The sequence below is a fragment of the Carya illinoinensis genome, chromosome 16 (genome assembly GCF_018687715.1).
Source record: "Carya illinoinensis cultivar Pawnee chromosome 16, C.illinoinensisPawnee_v1, whole genome shotgun sequence".
In the NCBI taxonomy this organism is placed as follows: Eukaryota; Viridiplantae; Streptophyta; class Magnoliopsida; order Fagales; family Juglandaceae; genus Carya; species Carya illinoinensis.
The window spans coordinates 5,681,438-5,701,134 of record NC_056767.1 but is presented as its reverse complement, the minus strand read 5'-3'; the positions used below and the strand labels follow the sequence as shown (position 1 = coordinate 5,701,134).

The window sequence follows — 19,697 nt, the reverse complement described above, 5'->3', positions numbered from 1 at the left end:
TACATTACTCGAATATACAATTAAGTTTTCCCACAGCTCTGTTTTTCGTCTGTGCCACTCTCAATAGGAACAAGTGGTAAGTTCGTCTTGCGGACATTCTCTCCGAGGTAGCATCTCTTCGGTGAGAATCATTTCATCGTAATTTATGTCATGTGGATGGAACGAATAAAAAGACATCTTGCGTTTGTAATATCTCGAGATTTCTTGTCGTCAAAACTACAGGCACGGAATGAATCCAAAGAGATACAGCCATAGCTGCCAGTTCAATACTGATGCATTCCTCAAACGAATAGGGACTAACAATAAGACAACATGGTCACCCTATGGATTTTGGCCCTTTTTGCAGATACAGTCTATGACGAACTCATCTGGGTGTCCTTAGCAGACTAGGCTATGGGAAATGCCAGAAAGCTTGGCCAGTTCCGGACATTTTGGTACCCTCTCTTTGTGGGTATTCGGAAAATGCATCCACAAAATCCTGCCTAGCCTCCCCCTCCACCCTCTCCACCTCACCCCATCCCACCCCACCAACCACCCCCCCTCCTCTTTCCCCCAAAAGCAAATCGACATCTACATTGCCCAGTTTGCTCATGTTGTTCCTCTCTTTCTTTCTTAGCTTCCAAACACAAATTTCCCAGCAACCCAATGAATCAAGAACGAGAATATAACAGGATGTGGATGATCCTCGTTATGACATAATTATGCACAAATTTGACAATTCCATTTCAGTTTATACAAGAAGCTCAAAAAGTCAACGAGGAAACGCTAATACATAGCATACGGATCTAGATATCGACCCATGTGAAAAATCAAAACCATAAAAGAAATCAAATGCTGCACTTAGTGGCACCAAGGAAAAAGAAAACTGCAATTAGAAGTATTAATGGATGATAGAAATCATCTGCCTCCGTTCTTGAAGTTCATCTTCTCGTAGTAGCGAATAGAGAAAAGCGAGAGCGAGAGATGAACCTCGTCTTTTCCCCACCGAGTTGGCAGCTTCGATCCCATCATCGGTCCGAAAGGGGCACAAGACGACGATGATGGAAGGGAAGAAGACGAGCCGGACGACTGGGACTTATAAAGAGGCCAGATGTAAAGGGAATAGAGACGACGGAACCCCCCGAGAGCGAGGACCACAGATCGGAGCTGTTGATTGGCGCAGCCGATGTTAGCCCAGTCCCTGGTGCAGATCAGCTCCCAGAGCCGCTCGTCCTGCGCCGTCCTGTGCCAGAGTTTGCTCACGCAGGACGCCACCGCGAGCGTCCTCGCGTCCACATGTTTCAACACCTCGTACAGCAGATTCTCATCCAGATTCACAAACCCAATTCCTTTTTCCCCATTTTCTTCCTCTTCGTCAACCCTAATCCTCTTCATCTTCTTGTCTTCCCCAGTATTCGCCGCTGCATCGTCAGCCATGAGTGCACGCTTCATAGCAGACGCTCTGTTTGTGGGTCTGAATTTGGCTATGTGGGTTGTGCTGAAGAAGAGAGAAAGATGATAAATTGAATAACCGGCAGTACTAATTGGTAAAGTAAAATGAATAATGCTTTGGTTTGTAAAGGTGGGGAAGGGGAAAAGGAGGGTTATGGCCATGTGATGCGTGCATAATAGATAGGGGGGGTGGAGAGTAGGCACTCGCTGGTGTTTTTGGTGACGTTCGAAGACGACAAGATGAGAAATGAATGCTGTTTGAGAATTCACGACTTTGTCCCATCGTTATCTGTCTCCGCTCGCCTTGTGTTTGTTTTGTTGCCGCTGATGGTTGCAGCCATTTTGTGCGTCGTGTCTACAGCAGCAAATGCGTCATCTTTTCTTTTCTCTTATTTTCTCTTTTTAAAAAAAAAAAAATATGTGCGGTGATTTTTATATATCTTTATATATTTTATTAATTATAATAATTGATTACTTTATTTTTTTAATATAAAATAATTATTTTTACTAATCATTTCAGTTTAAGAAATAAGTAAAAGTAAATATATTATATATATATAACATAAATCTTTTTAAAACATTTTATTTAAACAAGAACACATGACTTAGATAGTATAAGACAATCTCCAGAGGTTCTGGTTTCGTCCTTCTCTCCAAATTCTTCAATATAAAAAATATATATATTTATTTGTAATTATTTTTAAAATATAAAATCAACTGTCTGGATCCCACGATTGTGGTTAGCATTTCTGTTTCATGTCAAACCACTCTGGCTTCATTTGCTGGCCGGCCTTTGTTTGCTTTTTCACCTCTTTGCTTCGAGGATTCCCAGGCTTTGTTTGGGTACGCAGAGGCTTGTGGTTTTGAGTAAGACTGGAAGCCCATTCTGCAGGTGGATGGAGTGGAAGCCCATTCAAGATTCTCGTTCGGCTACTTACATGATGTGGCTTAGACTTGGCATGTTTGGATTAGACCATTAATCAATCCGTTTTAGCATCTTTAAAGTTTTAAGGTTTGACTTTATATCATCTCACTAAAAGGTTAATCTTATAGTACTTAGTATTCTGAGTTTTGAGGTAGTCTCATAATTATGTCCATCATGAAAAGCATCTAATTAAGACTTATTTGTAACATTTATATATTATCACTAACACTGATAATCAAAGATATAAATAAATTAGATACTAACATATTATCACTAACATACATAAATTATAAATAAGTTAAGCACTAACATTTTAGTTGTTAAATAGTTATTGGTATTATTATATCCCTATCAGTAATCCACTATATATAAATAATTGGAAAATCCTTAAAATCGGTCCGTCTAAGATTCTTCATATAACAGCCCACCAATCACAAAGTGACACCTAGGCTTCCACAATAACTATCCTGTATATGCACTACATCAACTTGGCAAAAATAAAATAAAATGGCAGCCCCCTTCGCCTTCGCTCCCCCTCGAAGCTAGAAGAAATCTTAAAGAAACTTATTGGATGATGGAACCGAACTTGGTGGCGGTAGAACCAAACCATCATTCATATGGAGAAGTATTTGCTCAACTAGACACCTAATTGAAAAGGGATCGATTTAGAGGATAGGCAATGGACAGAGCACATACATTTGGCAACATAGGTGTCTTCCTAGTCCATCATCTTACAAGGTCCAATCTACAAGCCAGATGCTGTCGAGGGAGGCTAAAGTAGCAAATCTTATCAACCAATCAGAAAAACAATAGAACAAGGACTTGATAAGGGAAGTATTTGAGGAAAATGAGGCTGAAACTATTTTTCAAATCCCAATTAGCTCCATTGGTGCTGAAGACAAATTAATTTGGCTAGGAACCAAGAATGGAGTCTTCAATGTGAAAAGTGCATATCATCTTCAAATGGAGCTAAAAAATACGAGTGAAGATCAACCATCAACTTCTATTACTAAGAATGCAGAATGGACCAACTATTCGAAGTTTAAGATCCCAAATGCAACAAAGAACTTCATGTGCAGAGCCTGCCTTGAGTCATTACCCACAAAATTGAACCTTGCCAAAAAGAAAATTTCTGAATCTCCTAAGTGCCCTATATGCAAAAAAGAGGAAGAAAATGTGGCATATATTCTATGGAATTGTCCCTCAGCAATGGATGTGTGGAGTCATGCTTCATCTGTTCTACAAAAATGTTCTATCGGGTCTGTAAATTTCAATGAATTGGTCGAGGCACTAATGTCAAAATGTGATCAAGATACAATGGCACTATTTTCAATAATAGCAAGAAACATGTGGTATAGGAGGAATCAGTTGATATTTGAAAACTCATTTATTCACCCTAATGCTTTAGTCAAGACAGCAAGGAAAACTCTTGAAGAATTTAAAGCAGCACAAGAAAAACCAACAACACAGAATCGAAGGATTGCAGATATCAACAACATATGGCAATCTCCACCTTCAGGGGTAACCCAAATTAACTGGAATGCAAGTCTAAATAAAGGAAGAGGAAGAGTAGGACTTGGTCTAGTGGCTCGGGATCATGTAGGCAGAGTATTAGCTATCAAAAAATTCTTAAAACCATGTCTAATGAATCCTCTACTTACTGAAGGAATAGGTGCCTTATATACGGCAAAAATGGCCAATGAGAGGGAATACAGATCAGTCATAATAGAGGGAGATTTTCTAACCATTGTAAAGGGAATAGAACAACAAATAGATATAGATGGGACAGATTAAAGAGGCCAGATGTAAAGGGAATGGAGACGACGGAACCCCCCGAGAGCGAGGACCACAGATCGGAGCTGTTGATTGGCGCAGCCGATGTTAGCCCAGTGCCTGGTGCAGATCAGCTCCCAGAGCCGCTCGTCCTGCGCCGTCCTGTGCCAGAGTTTGCTCACGCAGGACGCCGCCGCGAGCGTCCTCGCGTCCACATGTTTCAACACCTCGTACAGCAGATTCTCATCCAGATTCACAAACCCAATTCCTTTTTCCCCATCTTCTTCCTCTTCGTCAACCCTAATCCTCTTCATCTTTTCGCCTTCCGCAATATTCGCCGCTGCATCGTCAGCCATGAGTGCACGCTTCATAGCAGACGCTCTGTTTGTGTGTCTGAATTTGGCTATGTGTGCTGTGCTGAAGATGAGAGAAAGATGATAAATTGAAGAACCGGCAGTACTAATTGGTAAAGTAAAATGAATAATGCTTTGGTTTGTAAAAATGAATATGTTATATATATATATAACATAACTTTTTTTAAAAAATTTTATTTAAACAAGAGCACGTGATTTAAATAGAATAAGAGGCAGCCTTAGAGCACTAGTAATGGTATATTTATCTTTATTTTTAAAGTTAAATTTGAATATACTTGCCACAATTTTATTTATATTGATTTATTTATCTTCATAATTTTAAATAACTATAAACAGTAATTATTCATATTTGAAGATGTCATTTTCCTTCTTTAAATATTATTTTATTATTTTTTCTCTCTCCTCCCAACTCTCTCTTTTCTCTCTTTTTCTCTCTTTTTTTTTCTCTTCTCTCTCGTTATTATTTTATTATTATTATTTAATCAAAAAATACATAATTTAATATAGAAATTTTTCTTCATATTCAAAATCAATCTTTAAAATATGTAATTTTATATATAAAAATAAATAAATCATCGACAATGCTCAAGACTTGGTTCTGTCTCGTACTCCTTTCCAAATTCTTTAATATAAAAAATATATATATTTATTTGTAATTATTTTTAAAATATAAAATCCACTGTCTGGATCCCACGCGTGTGCTTAGCATTTCTGTTTCATGTCAAACCACTCTGGCTTCATTTGCCGGCCTTGCCTTTGTTTGCTTTTTCACCTCTTGCTTCGAGGATTCCAAGGCTTTGTTTGGGTACGCAGAGGCTTGTGGTTTTGAGTAAGACTGGAAGCCCCTTCTGCAGGTGGATGGAGTGGAAGCCCATTCAAGATTCTCGTTCGGCTACTTACATGATGTGGCTTAGACTTGGCATGTATGGATTAGACCATTAATCAATCCGTTTTAGCATCTTTGAAGTTTAAGGTTTGACTTTATATCATCTCACTAAAAGGTTAATCTTATAGTACTTAGTATTCTGAGTTTTGAGGTAGTCTCATAATTATGTCCATCATGAAAACATAGAATTAAGACTTATTTGATAACATTTATATATTATCACTAACACAGATAATCAAATATATAAATAAATTAGATACTAACATATTATCACTAACATACATAAATTATAAATAAGTTAAGCACTAACATTTTAGTTGTTAAATAGTTATTGGTATTATTATATCACTATCAGTAATCCACTATATATAAATAATTGAGAAATCCTTAAGATCGGTTCGTCTAAGATTTTCATATAACAGCCCACCAATCACAAAGTGACACTTAGGCTTACACAATAACTATATATATCCTGTATATGCACTGCATCAACTTGGCCAAAAAAAAAAAAAAAATGGCAGCCCCCTTCGCCTTCGCTCCCCCTCGAAGCTAAAAGAAATCTAAAAGAAACTTGTTGGATGATGGAATTGAACTTGGTGGCAGTAGAACTTTGTGGTATGGAAATCCAAAACAAAATACTCCTTCAACCGCCGTCTAGAAGCTTCAAAGGGCACTGGAGAGTGGTGCTTATATCAGATTAAAATGAAAGGAAACAAAAACCAAAATTTGATTGATAGATTTTCACAAGAAAAACACAAAACAATTTTGCCACCAACCATTCCCAACTTTCTTTTATTTGCTCTCGTAAACAAAAACAAAAACAAAAAAAAATCAGTCTTTTCAAATCTAATCCCATATGTAAATATGCAAATTTAAACCTCTAAAAATTACCCTCCTAGCGAAATGCCATGAAGATTCACCATTGAAGAGGTCTGGTTGCTTTTGTAGCCCCATTCTCTAAATAGAAGATGCTAAAAAAACTTTCTTTTCTCCATTAAAATTAATTAGCAACCACAAAACAAAACACACAAGAATCATTGTTTCTTCTATACGTATATGCATATGGCTCTGAAACGCTATCGATTGTTTATTCTATATGGGATTCTGGGGGGAAAGTTTTGAGAAAGCAACGGCTTTCAGCTTCTGCAAAAGAAAAAGAACTGAACTTGCGTCGACTCAGATGGTGGGTAGCACTAAGGACGACAACGAACGCTCGGCGTCGAATTGGTGGCAATGGAAGAGAGGGGCAGCGAGGAAGACAAACCTATGAAAACACGAAGTGCTCTTAGGGGAAATCAGTGAGGGCTGCTTTTGATTAGAAGTGCTTCTGTGTGGTGGAACCTATTTCTCTTATAGTGTATTTTCTTACGTGGCAAGCAGTGATTGGAGGGCTACTCCTCTCTGTTTAGTAGCCCGACCATCCAAAAGCGTCTCTGTAAATAATTAAAGTCTTTTTCATGATGTCAAGCTTGCTGAGGTTGTGGCTTCTCTCAAAGCTGTCATCTTCTGTAAACAGTTAAGTATTCATAGAGTAATTCTTGAAGGGGATGCACTCAATGTGGTTCAAGATCTTAAGAGGGAGTCAAGGGACTAGAGCATAGCAAGGTTGATCATTCAAGACATCAAATCCGAGCTCAAGAACAAACCAAACTAGTCCCGTCATGCATGTCTCTAGAAATTTCAATTGTATTGCTCATTGTTTATCTAAAGATGCATTAAAACTCTATGAGGAGAGCATTCCTTTGGAGCAAGTCCGTCCTTGTATCCAACATTTGATTAGCTAAAGTTGAAAAAAATTGGCTATTCTTCAAAAAATATATATATAACTATATAAATGGAGATAACTATATTATGGTATTAGTATGGTATATAGTTTTAATTATTAGTATAGTAAATAACTATATATATCTGATTAACTATATATAGTATTAGTATTAGTATTAGTATTAGTATAGTATAGTTTTAATTTATTTAGTATTAGTATTAGTATCGTATATAGTATAAGTATCACTATAATATATAGCATTAGTATCACAATAATATATTAATATATTAGTATTAGCATTAGTATTATGTATAAATAACTATATAAATCACTATAATTATATATAATATTAGTATTAGTATAGTATATAGTATTAATATCACTATAATAGTATAATATATTGTATTAGTATATATATTTTATATACTATGTATATGCTATATATATATATATACTTAACATGGACTCGTATTAGATTTTTTTATAGTAGATTTTATATTTTTATAACAAATTTTTCTACAGCAGGTTTTATGGTAGCAGATTTTTTACATGGCAACAGTTTTTTTATGGCAATTTTTTTTTTTTTTTTATGGCAGATGATTAAAATTGAGAAATCAAATCAAACCAGACTAGAATCAATAAAACCGAAAATACCGGTTTTGAAGTATAACCAATGCGATATTGATTCTTCAAAACTCAAAACTGGTATATACCAGTTTGGTTCCAAAATTTATCCAAAATCAGACTGAACCGGATCGGTTACACCCTTAATTTTTAAGTTTATAAAAAGAGATCCAACATATTTTGCGATAAAACAAATTTAATAATCTATCATAATTTATCAAGTCACGTTAATTTGAATATGATTTTTTCTAATTCTTTTTAGAGCATAAGCATCAAAGAAATATATATGGTGTAGGTGTTATAATATTTATTTCGAAAGCATCCTATTTTTGTGAAACATGATAATTAAGAAAGCAAAATATTTTGCTTTGTGATTGCACACTTCAATAACTATGAAGCATTTTTATTATAGAAATGTATATTTAAAACATAAGAAGTGTTACAGTCAAATAGAAATTTTATAAAAGAAAATTTATAAACTAATGTATCTTTATAGAATACATTAAATTTATTTTTTTTAATAAAAATATTTTTACAATATAACGTATTACATCGAATTACATTAATTTATAAATATATATTTTTTTAAATATCTTTATAATTAAAATATTTCTCTTATAACATATATAGAGTAAAAAAATAAGAAATAAAAAGTGATCACCAAGAAATATATATAAAGAAAGTGATGTCTCGATGGAAGTAGTAATGTCGAATTCCAATTGGTTAGACAGCTTCAAGCTCAAACAAACCGAGTAATAATTTCAACCCAAAATTCCATGTCGAGGAACACGAGATGGAGACAAGCACCCTTTACTTTCTAATTTCAGAAATTAAAATATATTCGTAGTACTGCTCATAGTCGTTGTGCAACAACTACCGATAAATGGGAGACCAAGTCCAAACTATTCCTTCTTAACATAAATCAAAAGGGTGTTGCTTCAAAATTGACAAATAGATTTGCTATATATGTTTGAAATATTGGTTCAAATATAGCTTAAGCTTTTGGTGATATTGACAAGTTAGGCCTTTAAGATTAGAGAACTGCTACAAAATATATAAAACGTGTAGTATGGAATCACTGGTATGATGAGAAGCATCTTATCGTATCTAATTTAAGGAAATATTTAGTTACAAGTACAATTGTGCATTAATATATATATCAATCTAACATAATTGGTCAAAAAATAAATTTTATTAAAAATAGTATTAATTTAAATTTTAAATATAAAAAAATCAATATTAATATGCAGATTAGTACGTGACTTTATTTATACGTAACAAAACTCGTAATTTAATCTTAATAAAAAGTATGAAAGTCCAACCGTTCCACCTAGAATGAAATGCTCAACAAGGAATTAGGATTCAAGTCTATTGTTTAGGTGGGCTATCATACGGACTTCAAATCCTCCTTGTTCAACAGCATGAGATCAGAACGTACACTGCCTTTTCTTTGTGCCTCTAACTTTGTACATTCGTCCTAGTCTCCTAGCCAGATATGTGGTGCAGGGAAGGGAGGACCCATTAGGGAAAAGAAAATTTAAGACATCTTGAGATGAATGCGTCAAGGGTTTTCTCACCATTGCCCCCACTTATATATATATCTATATGCAAAAAACAGTTGTCAATCTGCAGTATGCACATACGCTGTCGGTACACGCTTTGGATGACCAGGAACCATGTGAAACCATCTGGGCAGAACGTGTGGGGAGGCAAAAATACACACATCAAAACCAGCTGATCGAGAGATATTGCAAGTGCAGTGAGCTTTCTTGCCTTTCTTTTCTGCATTTTTATTTTCCTTTGCTTTCGGAATTCTTCCCACATCATGAGTTCATCTATTCTGCTATAAAATACGAAGTCAAATTCCAACAGCATAAAGAATTTCAAAGTAAAATTAACAGGGTGCACCTGACCCCACTAACTCCTTCCTCCCAACTCACCCCTCCACAAGACCCAATAGCCTAAAAGAACAGAAAAAACTGAAAAAAAAAAAATGAAAAGGAAAATAAGCCAAGTCAAAATTATACTGTAAAGTTGCCACGTTGAAATGCCTACGCTCACCGTCCTCCCCAAGCAAACCTCGTGTGTATATATATGTGTATCAGCACAAGCGTCACACAGGCCAAAAACCACCTTGAAAAGCATTGATTTTGAAAAGTGGAAGATAGATATACATAAGATCAGATTACTATAGATATGTACTCGATGAAGAAGAGATCAACAACAACATCAATGAAGAGTAGTTTGCTTGTTCTGGGTATGACAATATTGGTCATATCGGCACAGTTTAGTGTTGGCGAGTGCAGAGCCCTCCGAAACACGACGGGCGACACTGCCATGGCGGCGTGCGAAGATGTCCATGGAGCTGAGTCGGTTGGAATGGGTTCGTTTGTGGTATCCTCTAACAACTCGAGCAGCACGAGTAGTACTCGTCCTCCGCTGATGAGGAGCTTGGGGACTAGATTTACGTCTGGACCCAGCAAAAAAGGCCCTGGTCATTAGTCCTTTGCGTCCAATTCATTTTCTGTGTTCTTGTATTCGTTTTTTGGTTCTTGTCGATAGGACTCGCATCAAAATTTTTTGACAGGACTTTCTTAGACACAGATGATCGTAATCTTAGTTGATAAAATTAGAAACGTTTGAATACATGCGTTAGGGTTTTTTCAAGCATCTGTTCGTTCGAATTATTGTTATCGAAGTATTGTAGAAACCATATATACATTACATCAACCAGGTGTTTTCTGAATCTTGATGGCAGCAAAATGCAAACTTGTTCAGTGGGATCACCGGCATACTCTCTCTCCCTCTCTCTCTCTGAGCTTGATTTTTCTATCTGTAATTTGTTGTTCCACTTAGAGATCAAGGTGGATTCTTCGTTTGAGTTGAATTTATTTGAAGATCGATTCACAAGTGCTCTTCGATCATACGATCATGGTTCACATGAATATACTACGAAAAGAGAATAGATCTAGATGATCATCAAACAACGGCACTTCCTTTTTTCCAACGATAATGAAATTCTGTATAGACTCGATTCAGAATAATTACAGGGATGATCCAACCTTGCCAACCTGTTGTTAGACTCTTAAGCACTGTTGGGTACATCTTTTAGCTAATCCGAAAGAAGATGATCTCCTTCGTTGAACTCAAACAAGAATATGATCTCAATGGACATGCAGAGGAATTAACAGACATTCTCCTACCTGCTAACGCTGATCTCACTTCGATCGTATACTGCTAATTGATGGAAAAAGGAATGTTGCTTTTCTTTTGTGGTGGATGATAATTTATTTTGCAATATTTCCTACATACATATATATATGTATGACTAATTACTATTTAAATCTTCTAAAAAATGCTGAAAATATCATTTTCGATTAATTTTCTAGAGAATACCTAATAACCATTCATACAATTACCTATTTTTTAATGGAATCAATCTTATTGCAATGATCTACAGAAACTAGTTAGAAAATCTGCTTATGGGGCTATTAATTAATTAATTAATAACTTTAGAAATTGACCTGTCAATGTGGACGCGCCTTTTTAATTCTTGCTGTCGAGTATTTGGACTTTAGCGTAAAGAGAATAAATTCAACGTACCAACAGCTTCTAATGCTATCGATCGATTTGTATAAAGTTCGGTTTCGCCGTCAAAATTTTTATTTTAAATTTAAAATTTTTATTTTATTATTATAATTTTTTTTAATTTTTTTAAATTTTAAAATAATAATAATATTAATATCTCATCTTAAAATACAAAATTCTTATCATATTACCAAACTATACCTAAATACATATATACATATATTTATATATATACACATACAGAGTAATGATATATACCATATTATTATCTCACTTATATTTCATTATATCTTACGTGACGTATATATCACTATTTAATAATAAAAAAATATGTATTAATAAATTATCATTTAATAATAATAAATATAATATATTTTACTTAATAAGATTTAAGTAAAATAATAATACGATAAATAGAATTTTTCTTATATAATATTTTAACTATTCAAAAAAATGAAGCATTCTGGTCAAAGGTAGAAGCATTCAGCAGCAGAAATATGAAATTGGAGGCAGAAATGTTAGTTGGCAGTCACAAACGTTGAAATTCTCAAGAGAAGTAATGAGAATTATTAGCTGAAGTAGTACTCCATTGGTGCACGAGAAGCAATATGAATGAGTCCAGTCCAAACCAGCATACAGCTGCACCAATCACCACAAGACACCCAAGAAAAGAACAAAGTTACACAGTGATCGATACCAGTATGTGACGAAGGGGTAGATCAACGTCATAGAAGTCTTCTTTTTCGTCAATTATAAACAATAACCGAAAGGAACAAAAATTCAAAAAAATAAAAAACAAAACAAAAGCTTTATATGTTAGCTAGGTTGCCTAAAGTATGTATAAATATGAATGAGTCAAGCCCACGCTGTAGAACAATGAATGAGAAAACCATCCCCCCCACCTACCTACAATATCCTTAAGGCTTCGATGTCATCGAAGAAAGAATTAAAAGGCAATCGGTTAAAACAATAATAGGGACCGGGCCCTTTCCATCTAAATTTATTTATTTTTTAAAAAAAAGTACATAAAATTTACAGAACTTAATACTACAAATATTATTTCTTTAATTAATATTAGTGCCGTATTCAATAGATATTAGTACACACAATAGTGACACTACTCTATCCAATAAAGCACCGCACAAGAAGGTTTAAAATTTTGGACAATGCTAAGCTAACTATCAAATGTGTCCACCAAATATACACACTAGTATAAATGAGTTTTTTTTTTTTTTTAATCATTTTTTAAACATCCTTAACAATAAGAAAAAAGAAAAAATATATAAATTCGCTAATAGTCATTTTCTTAACCATTAAAAAAATATAAAAACTAAAAAATATGAGTGGATATATTTAGTGGGCATATTTAGTAGTCATACTATCATTTTCCTAAAACTTTAGATGGACCCACAATCATGTGAGGATTGAGAACTGCTAGACTACACAGTGACTAACCTTGTCAAATCCAAACATTGATCGAGTCATAACCCAAATCCAAGTCCATCCATATTAGTCCATCCATATTGTTTCTGCCTTAATTTGGAAAACAGGCCAAAACGGAGAAAAGAGTCATCTACGACCCACGATGATGGTTCGGGTTTCGATACGATGTTCTTCACGTTCATCCATAGAATACTTAATAAATAAGTAAATAAAGAGAGACACAAAAATTTATATAGTTCGGCATAATGTCTACATCCACGGATTATTTGGGAGTAAAATCCACTATGATAGATGATTTTACAATATCTCATAGTTCACATATCGCTCAATACAATGGAGTAATTGTTGTGTTTGGGTGTTAAGGATACATCAACACTTCTCAACATACTCAATTACTATTTATTACTTTATTATAACTTTCCACCTACTTTTTATTACTATTCATTACTTTTACTACTATTTAATATTCTATTATTACTTTTCACCTACTTTTTCACTATTATTCACAACATACATTAACATTTCTCAACACTAAAACACAACCTTAAGTCTAAGCGTAGAGAAGTTGTTGGAGTGATTGGGTTCAACTTGCCTTACGAAATATTTTCCTTTTAGGAGCCTGAGTCTCTTATCCTATCTCTTCTTGGTTTTATCTCCTAGTTTGATTTTTGGTCTTATCCTGAGACTAAATTATAGACTGCTAATTTGACCCCTACAGATACCCGCGATTCTTAAGGGCGATTTACTGGTCAAGAAAGTCTTAAGAATCTTCAAGCCAATTATCTACATAATAAATTTTGAAAATTGGTCCCTGGTTTTCTGTTTGTTTTATGTTAAATGATGAAGAGCTCAATTTGGGGAGATAGGCAGGAGATGTACTCAACCGCATTAGGTGTGAGCATGGAGCTCTACTCTAACGAGAGATGTATTCAACCACATTAGGTATGAGCGTGGAGCTCTGCTTTGGGGGGAGGTGCACTCAACTGTATTGAGTGTGAGAGTGGATTTCTGCTTTGGTGGGAGGTATACTCAACCGCATTAAGCAAGAGCGTGGAGCTTGGTTTTGAGTTTATTTATTTATGTGGTTGTTTGCCAGAGAGATTGTTTATTGTCGACGAAGAGTGCATTTTTCTATGATTGGTTTTTTGTGTGTATTTTCGTGGTCGTTTTTGCTATTGTTGGTAATAGTGGATTTTTTTGCCCTTTAGTATAAATTGTTGTTGGTGTTCTCGTTTTGTTATTGTAGTTTGTTTGCAGTAACTCATGCTCAAAAGGTCCGGAAGCATATCGACTCCCTAGGTCCATCTTAGGCTATTGTTGAGCCCGACGACTCATTCCTGAAGGATACCCGCGCAAGCCGGTTGTAGAGCTCGGAGGTACGTTTCCGAAGGTAACCTACTGGTGGCAGTTGTAGTACTAGTATAAACACTCAGTATTTGCTGGCGAAAGTGTTGTGCGAGGGTCATGAAGTTTGTTGGCTTGCGCGCCCGTTTCATCACTGCAAGTCGCTAGGCTCAATTTTGGTGTTTAAAGAGGGGGTCGTGAGGTCTTTTGACCTCCACGCCCATTCCACCACAAGTCTTTGGACTCGACTTTGGTGGTTTAAAAAATGGGTCGTGTGGTCTTTTGACCTCCATGCCTATTCTACCGTGAGTTTTTGGGATCGACTTTCGTGGTTTAAGGGTCGTTGTTCACCGCTAGTCTAGGGACACGACTTCGATGTTTAAGGGCAGTTGTTCACCATGAGTCTAGAGACTCAACTTTGGTGGGGCCATTGTTCACTGCGAGTCTAGTGACTCGACTTTGATGGGATCGTTGTTCACCGCAAGTCTAGGGACTCATCTTCGGTATTTGAGGGGATGCTTGACTGCATTCTTATGGCAAGAGGCTAAGTTTGACCAACCTGAGGGGTTTTCACCAAAAATCACATAGGTTAGTGTAATACAAATTACAAGTTTGAGATTAGCGAACCTGCGCCATTCCACTTAAAGTGTGGTGAAGGCTGGTGACACACGGACGATAGCCGGGGTTAGCCATGCTTTGGCATTGATGAAGGCTCGAGATGCCCACAGTTATCGAACAGTCTATTCTGATGAAAACAGATTAAGATGCCTGAGAATGGCTTTGTAAACGATGTTCCACGCTGGGTAGGTTATTTCCAGCAAAGTATATTTCAGAGCAATCTTGTTGATATTTTTCCTTACTAGGATTCTTCATTGATGATATCTTTTACTTAGGGAAGTTGTCCTTTCTTTGCAGCAATGGAGATTGTCTGTTTTCAAATGATTCTCTTTCTTCTCTCTTTCTCTCTCTCGCTTTTTGAGAGCGAACAACTAAGCGTGGCGAGAAGGACTTACAGTAGGTGCCCAAATTATTTTGGGCTAGAAACTTACCTCAAGTGAGCACACGAGGGCTGGCGAAGAGCTTCTAGTGCTTGAAGCTTGGTCTCCATGGGACGGCAAGGTGGTACACGTTGGTCGCCACAACTTGGTGTGGTGTTGCCGCTGCGGCTCCACTCGGTTGTGGAAGAGTCCCACGTCTGCTTGCTTCATAGTTGTTGCCTGCCACAAGGGTGGAGAGGAGCAATGGGTGTGGGCAGTGAACTTGCACACTGTTTGTCATCTTCGCAAAAGCCCATTGGCAGCAGGAACTACAGACTGCAGTCTTTGTATTTGGTTCGGTGGCTGGCAAGCTTCAAAGCCAAAAGGGACTTGGAGCAGTGGAGGGTTGCTATCGTGGGTAGTGGAGGTGGCGAGGAGCTCTACTATAGTTGAGTGTCGGTGCGCTGGCGATAAAAACTGCGGTAAGGTTGTTGCCCACTAGGGGTGTTGCATGCTTCTTGTCCGCTAGAAGGTGACAAGCTCGGTAGGGGTGTCACTGACTGCCAAGGGCCACATTCCTTTAGGTGAGGTCGTTGCTCACCATGGGGGTGGTAGGGACCGTGGAAATGCCCCTCTTTTTGGCATTGTTCCCCGCCTCTGTGGAAGCCCGCCGATGGCAGGAATCATCATCCTTGGTCTCTATAGCTTTTCATGGTAGGTCGGTGGGTGACTGGGCCGCTGTGTAGTCGCTTGCAAGAATACAACCATGGGTGGTTTATGCGCTAGCTTCCAACTTCTATGGTGTGCCCAAGACAGGTCATAGACACAATACAAGCTCTCTGGTGCTTTTTGCTGGAGGTGCGCCAAATTCCTCATTAGCGACATAACACAACGACTGCTCAAGTGGTGATCAGTTTCTCAACTTCTGCACATGCCCAGCAGTGAAAGGAATGACCATCTTCAGCTTCTAAGCACCTTGCCAGTGGGCTTCTAGGGGCTAGTAGTGTGGGGGTGTCTCCACAACTACCTTTGGTGGTGTGCTGTGTTGATGGTTACGAGGAGCTTTATGACAGACTCGGTTTGTGGGCAAGAGCCACCATGGCGGCAATAGAGTACGCCAAAGGTTCATGGTGTGACCGTGGGTGACTCCACAAGCTCACAGATGGGCTGGGCTGGCAAGCATGTTGTGGTGTTGACATCGGGTAGCTCCTGCAGCAAGCTTCAGTGATGGCGGCAAGGGCTAACCATAGAGCAAAGCCTCTGTGGTCGGGAACCATATCGCCGATGGCAGAAAGTGTCAACAGGTCCAGTTGTGGCCCTCGTGGGCTGTGCGCAGCAAGTAGTGCTGTAATGGTTACTCTCCCGCCAGCTTCTAGGTTCTCGGTGACTATGATACGGTGGTAAGACACTAGCCGCCTCTACTTGGCTGGTGGCGGCAAGAAATGGCTTGCACATTAAACGACTGGGTGCTCGTCGTCGTGCACCCTTTACATGATTATATTCAACATGCACTCTAGTTTACTTATTTCCTTTTTATTTTTTAATTTTTAACATCATATGTGGCCTGCAAGCATATGTGCACACACTCTTCTTCTTTCTCCTTTTTTTTTTACAACAAAGTATTAATGAAATAGAAAATAACAAGAAAATACTTGACTTGATAAGAAAAACTTATTTGGCTTTTGGAGACGAGCTCCATGGCCAAGGATTCATCCTTCTCCTAATTTCGGTGCAAAATATTAGTCAATCCCACAGACGATGTCAACTATTTCTGTCTTAATTTGTGCAACAAAATGGAAAGGAGGAAAGAGTCATCCCCGACCCACGATGATGATTCAGGTTTCAATACTGTATTATTCACGTTCATCCATAGAATACGTAATAAATAAACGAATAAAAGTAAATAAAAAGAGATATTAAGATTTACGTGGTTCAGCATAATGTTATGACCAGAGGTTATTTGTGGTATAGAATGATGAATAGCGTCCCTCCAGTATGAGATGATGAGTAGCGTCCTCTTATAGAAATAAGGGATACTATTCATCATCCCACATCACACATTTCACATATTTTAAAATTATTTTTTATTATTTTTAATTTATTTTATTTTTGTTAAACTAATTGAATTGTTCTACTTATCATTCATACACCACATACTTTTTATAAGAAAAATTAAAATAGATCTCATTGCATTTGGTATCCAAACTCATATGAATTAATCTCAATTCATTTTATCTAATTATTACAACTTTTTCAAATTCCAACACAAAATATAATAAAAAATTCAAGTTTTTCAAATTCCAGAATAATAATAATAACATTAAAAAATAATATTTTATTCAACTTTTAACTTTCATTTCAACTCATCTCACTATCAAAAATAATAATAATAATAGTGTGTTGTGAGTGGAAATGATAAGTAGAATTATTCTTATAGAAATAATTTTATTGAGGAAACTAATTTTTATAATTTTTTTCTCATATAAAATACCAAACTTTTCTGTCCTTTTTTTTTTTTTTTGGGGTGTGTGATTTTAGAAAATTTTGGAGGCTCCCCAAAAGCAAAGGCTAGTTCAGTTCCGCCCCTGCTACCATACGCTTACCTCTTCACATTTAAGATGTGGGCTTTGTATTCTGGTGACCAGCAGACATGATGACCGAGACCAGATTTAGGATGCTAAAATGTTGCAATACTTGGAGAGAAATTGATAGCACGAATGCCTTATTTACAGGGATTATGATTTCTGATACAAAGCAGATAACATGAGTATTGAGTACCCTCCCAAAGAACCCTACCCATGTAACATGAAAAATATAAACCATCCATAATACACTTCGAGAGCTTTGATGAGATACATCCTAAGGCCAAAGGAAACAACCAAAAAGGTCAGTAGCATGTGAGAAGAATTGTACAAGACAACAAGTAAAATAACAAGTATTTCTTTAAATGCCAGAGACCCATTTACACTCCAGATAAATGGTGTTTGATGAGATGTGGAAGCATTAGAAAGAAACTAATCATTCCCAAGTCCAAAAGGCAAGCAAGGGTGGTCATAGAGGCAAATACCAGATGATGGATGACAGGGAAAGCCAAACTATTCCATCAAAATAAAAGAGAAAAATATATACCTGGAGTTATGGAGTACGTAGATCGAGCAACAAGCAGGTAACAGGTGCACACAGATTACGTTGCACTACTCCAAGCCAAGATTTGGAGAATTGCAAGAGAATAAGTTTGGCAACCCATCCATATTATTAAATCAAATCAAATACCAAGGGAAGAAAGCTGCAAACTAAACATATCAGAGAAGGGAAAGTTTTGGAACCCTCAGGCAATGACATGATCCATATTATAAGACATCATTAGCCCCTCTCCTGACAAATCCCGAACAAGATCCTTTCAGGAAAACGGGGAAGCAAGATCTTGATCATCGGCACCCTGTAACTAACCAAAGCACCGTTTGCAAAACGAGCTTATCTACTTCCATTCTCCTGATTGGAATCAAAAGGAACCAGACAGAAGTATCTTTATAACTGCCCGTATATATGAATGTGCACAAATCGTGTGCATGTATGTGATGAAGATTAGTATGATTGTGTTCTAGCAGGATAACAGTCAAGGCGGTGTGCAAGTATCTTTATGAATGTGCACCCTGTAACTAACCAAAGCACCGTTTGCAAAACGAGCTTATCTACTTCCATTCTCCTGATTGGAATCAAAAGGAACCATACAGAAGTATCTTTATAACTGCCCGTATATATGAATGTGCACAAATCGTGTGCATGTATGTGATGAAGATTAGTATGATTGTGTTCTAGCAGGATAACAGTCAAGGCGGTGGTCACAGAGAGAACCTAGCAAATAAGTTTCATCCATTGTGAAGAACTTAAAAATGGATGAAATAATGCAATCATCATGAGATTGAGGAAGAGAGAGAGAGAGAGTTTTAAAGACAATAACATCATCAATTTTAAAAACTTAAAATTAACTGAACCGTATAGAACCACAGTATTTACGGAAGGAATTCAACCAGGTAAAGAGCATAGACATATCAACCAAGATGTAAGAACGGGTGGTAGTAATAAAACCATAATTCACATCTTGGATGTAAGAACGGGTGGTAGTAATAAAACCATAATTCACATCTTGCCCATAACTGATCACCTTCTATCCCAAGAACACATCATAATATGATTCTAAACCCAAACAGGAGGGCATTGTCCCTGGTCAAGTGTCACCAAACATACAACGCACATTGCACTAATTTAACCGATGCATCAGGACACACATCCACTAGCCAGAAAACCCCCATCTCTGTTCCCTACAATCCACTAGAAACAATTAGATAGTAAGAGATAACAATGTACATTTAGGCATATCATCACCGACGAAAAGCAGAATTTGAACTTGACAAGAAAGACCCATACAAGATTAACTAATTTCATTGCGATAGCGACAGAAAGATCCATATAAATTATATATAGCCACATAAATTAGTTGCAGTCCGGTAAAAGAGTAATGTAGCAACAGAAATGAAAAGGTTCTTCAAAATGTGAGGAACATCAA

The 19,697-nt window shown here is 36.7% G+C and overlaps 2 protein-coding genes across 2 annotated transcripts; both read right to left on the bottom strand.

The window, feature by feature from the left end:
* Positions 1-702: 702 nt before the first annotated feature.
* LOC122298441 (F-box protein GID2-like) lies at positions 703-1,706 on the bottom strand. Its single transcript, XM_043108170.1, has one exon. It carries the CDS (start codon positions 1,591-1,593, stop codon positions 898-900), a length of 696 nt encoding a protein of 231 aa, XP_042964104.1. The 5' UTR covers positions 1,594-1,706; the 3' UTR covers positions 703-897.
* Positions 1,707-3,836: 2,130 nt separating this feature from the next.
* On the bottom strand, positions 3,837-4,613 carry LOC122298483 (F-box protein GID2-like). The gene has a single exon (XM_043108245.1). It carries the CDS (start codon positions 4,498-4,500, stop codon positions 4,147-4,149), a length of 354 nt encoding a protein of 117 aa, XP_042964179.1. The 5' UTR covers positions 4,501-4,613; the 3' UTR covers positions 3,837-4,146.
* Positions 4,614-19,697: the final 15,084 nt, after the last annotated feature.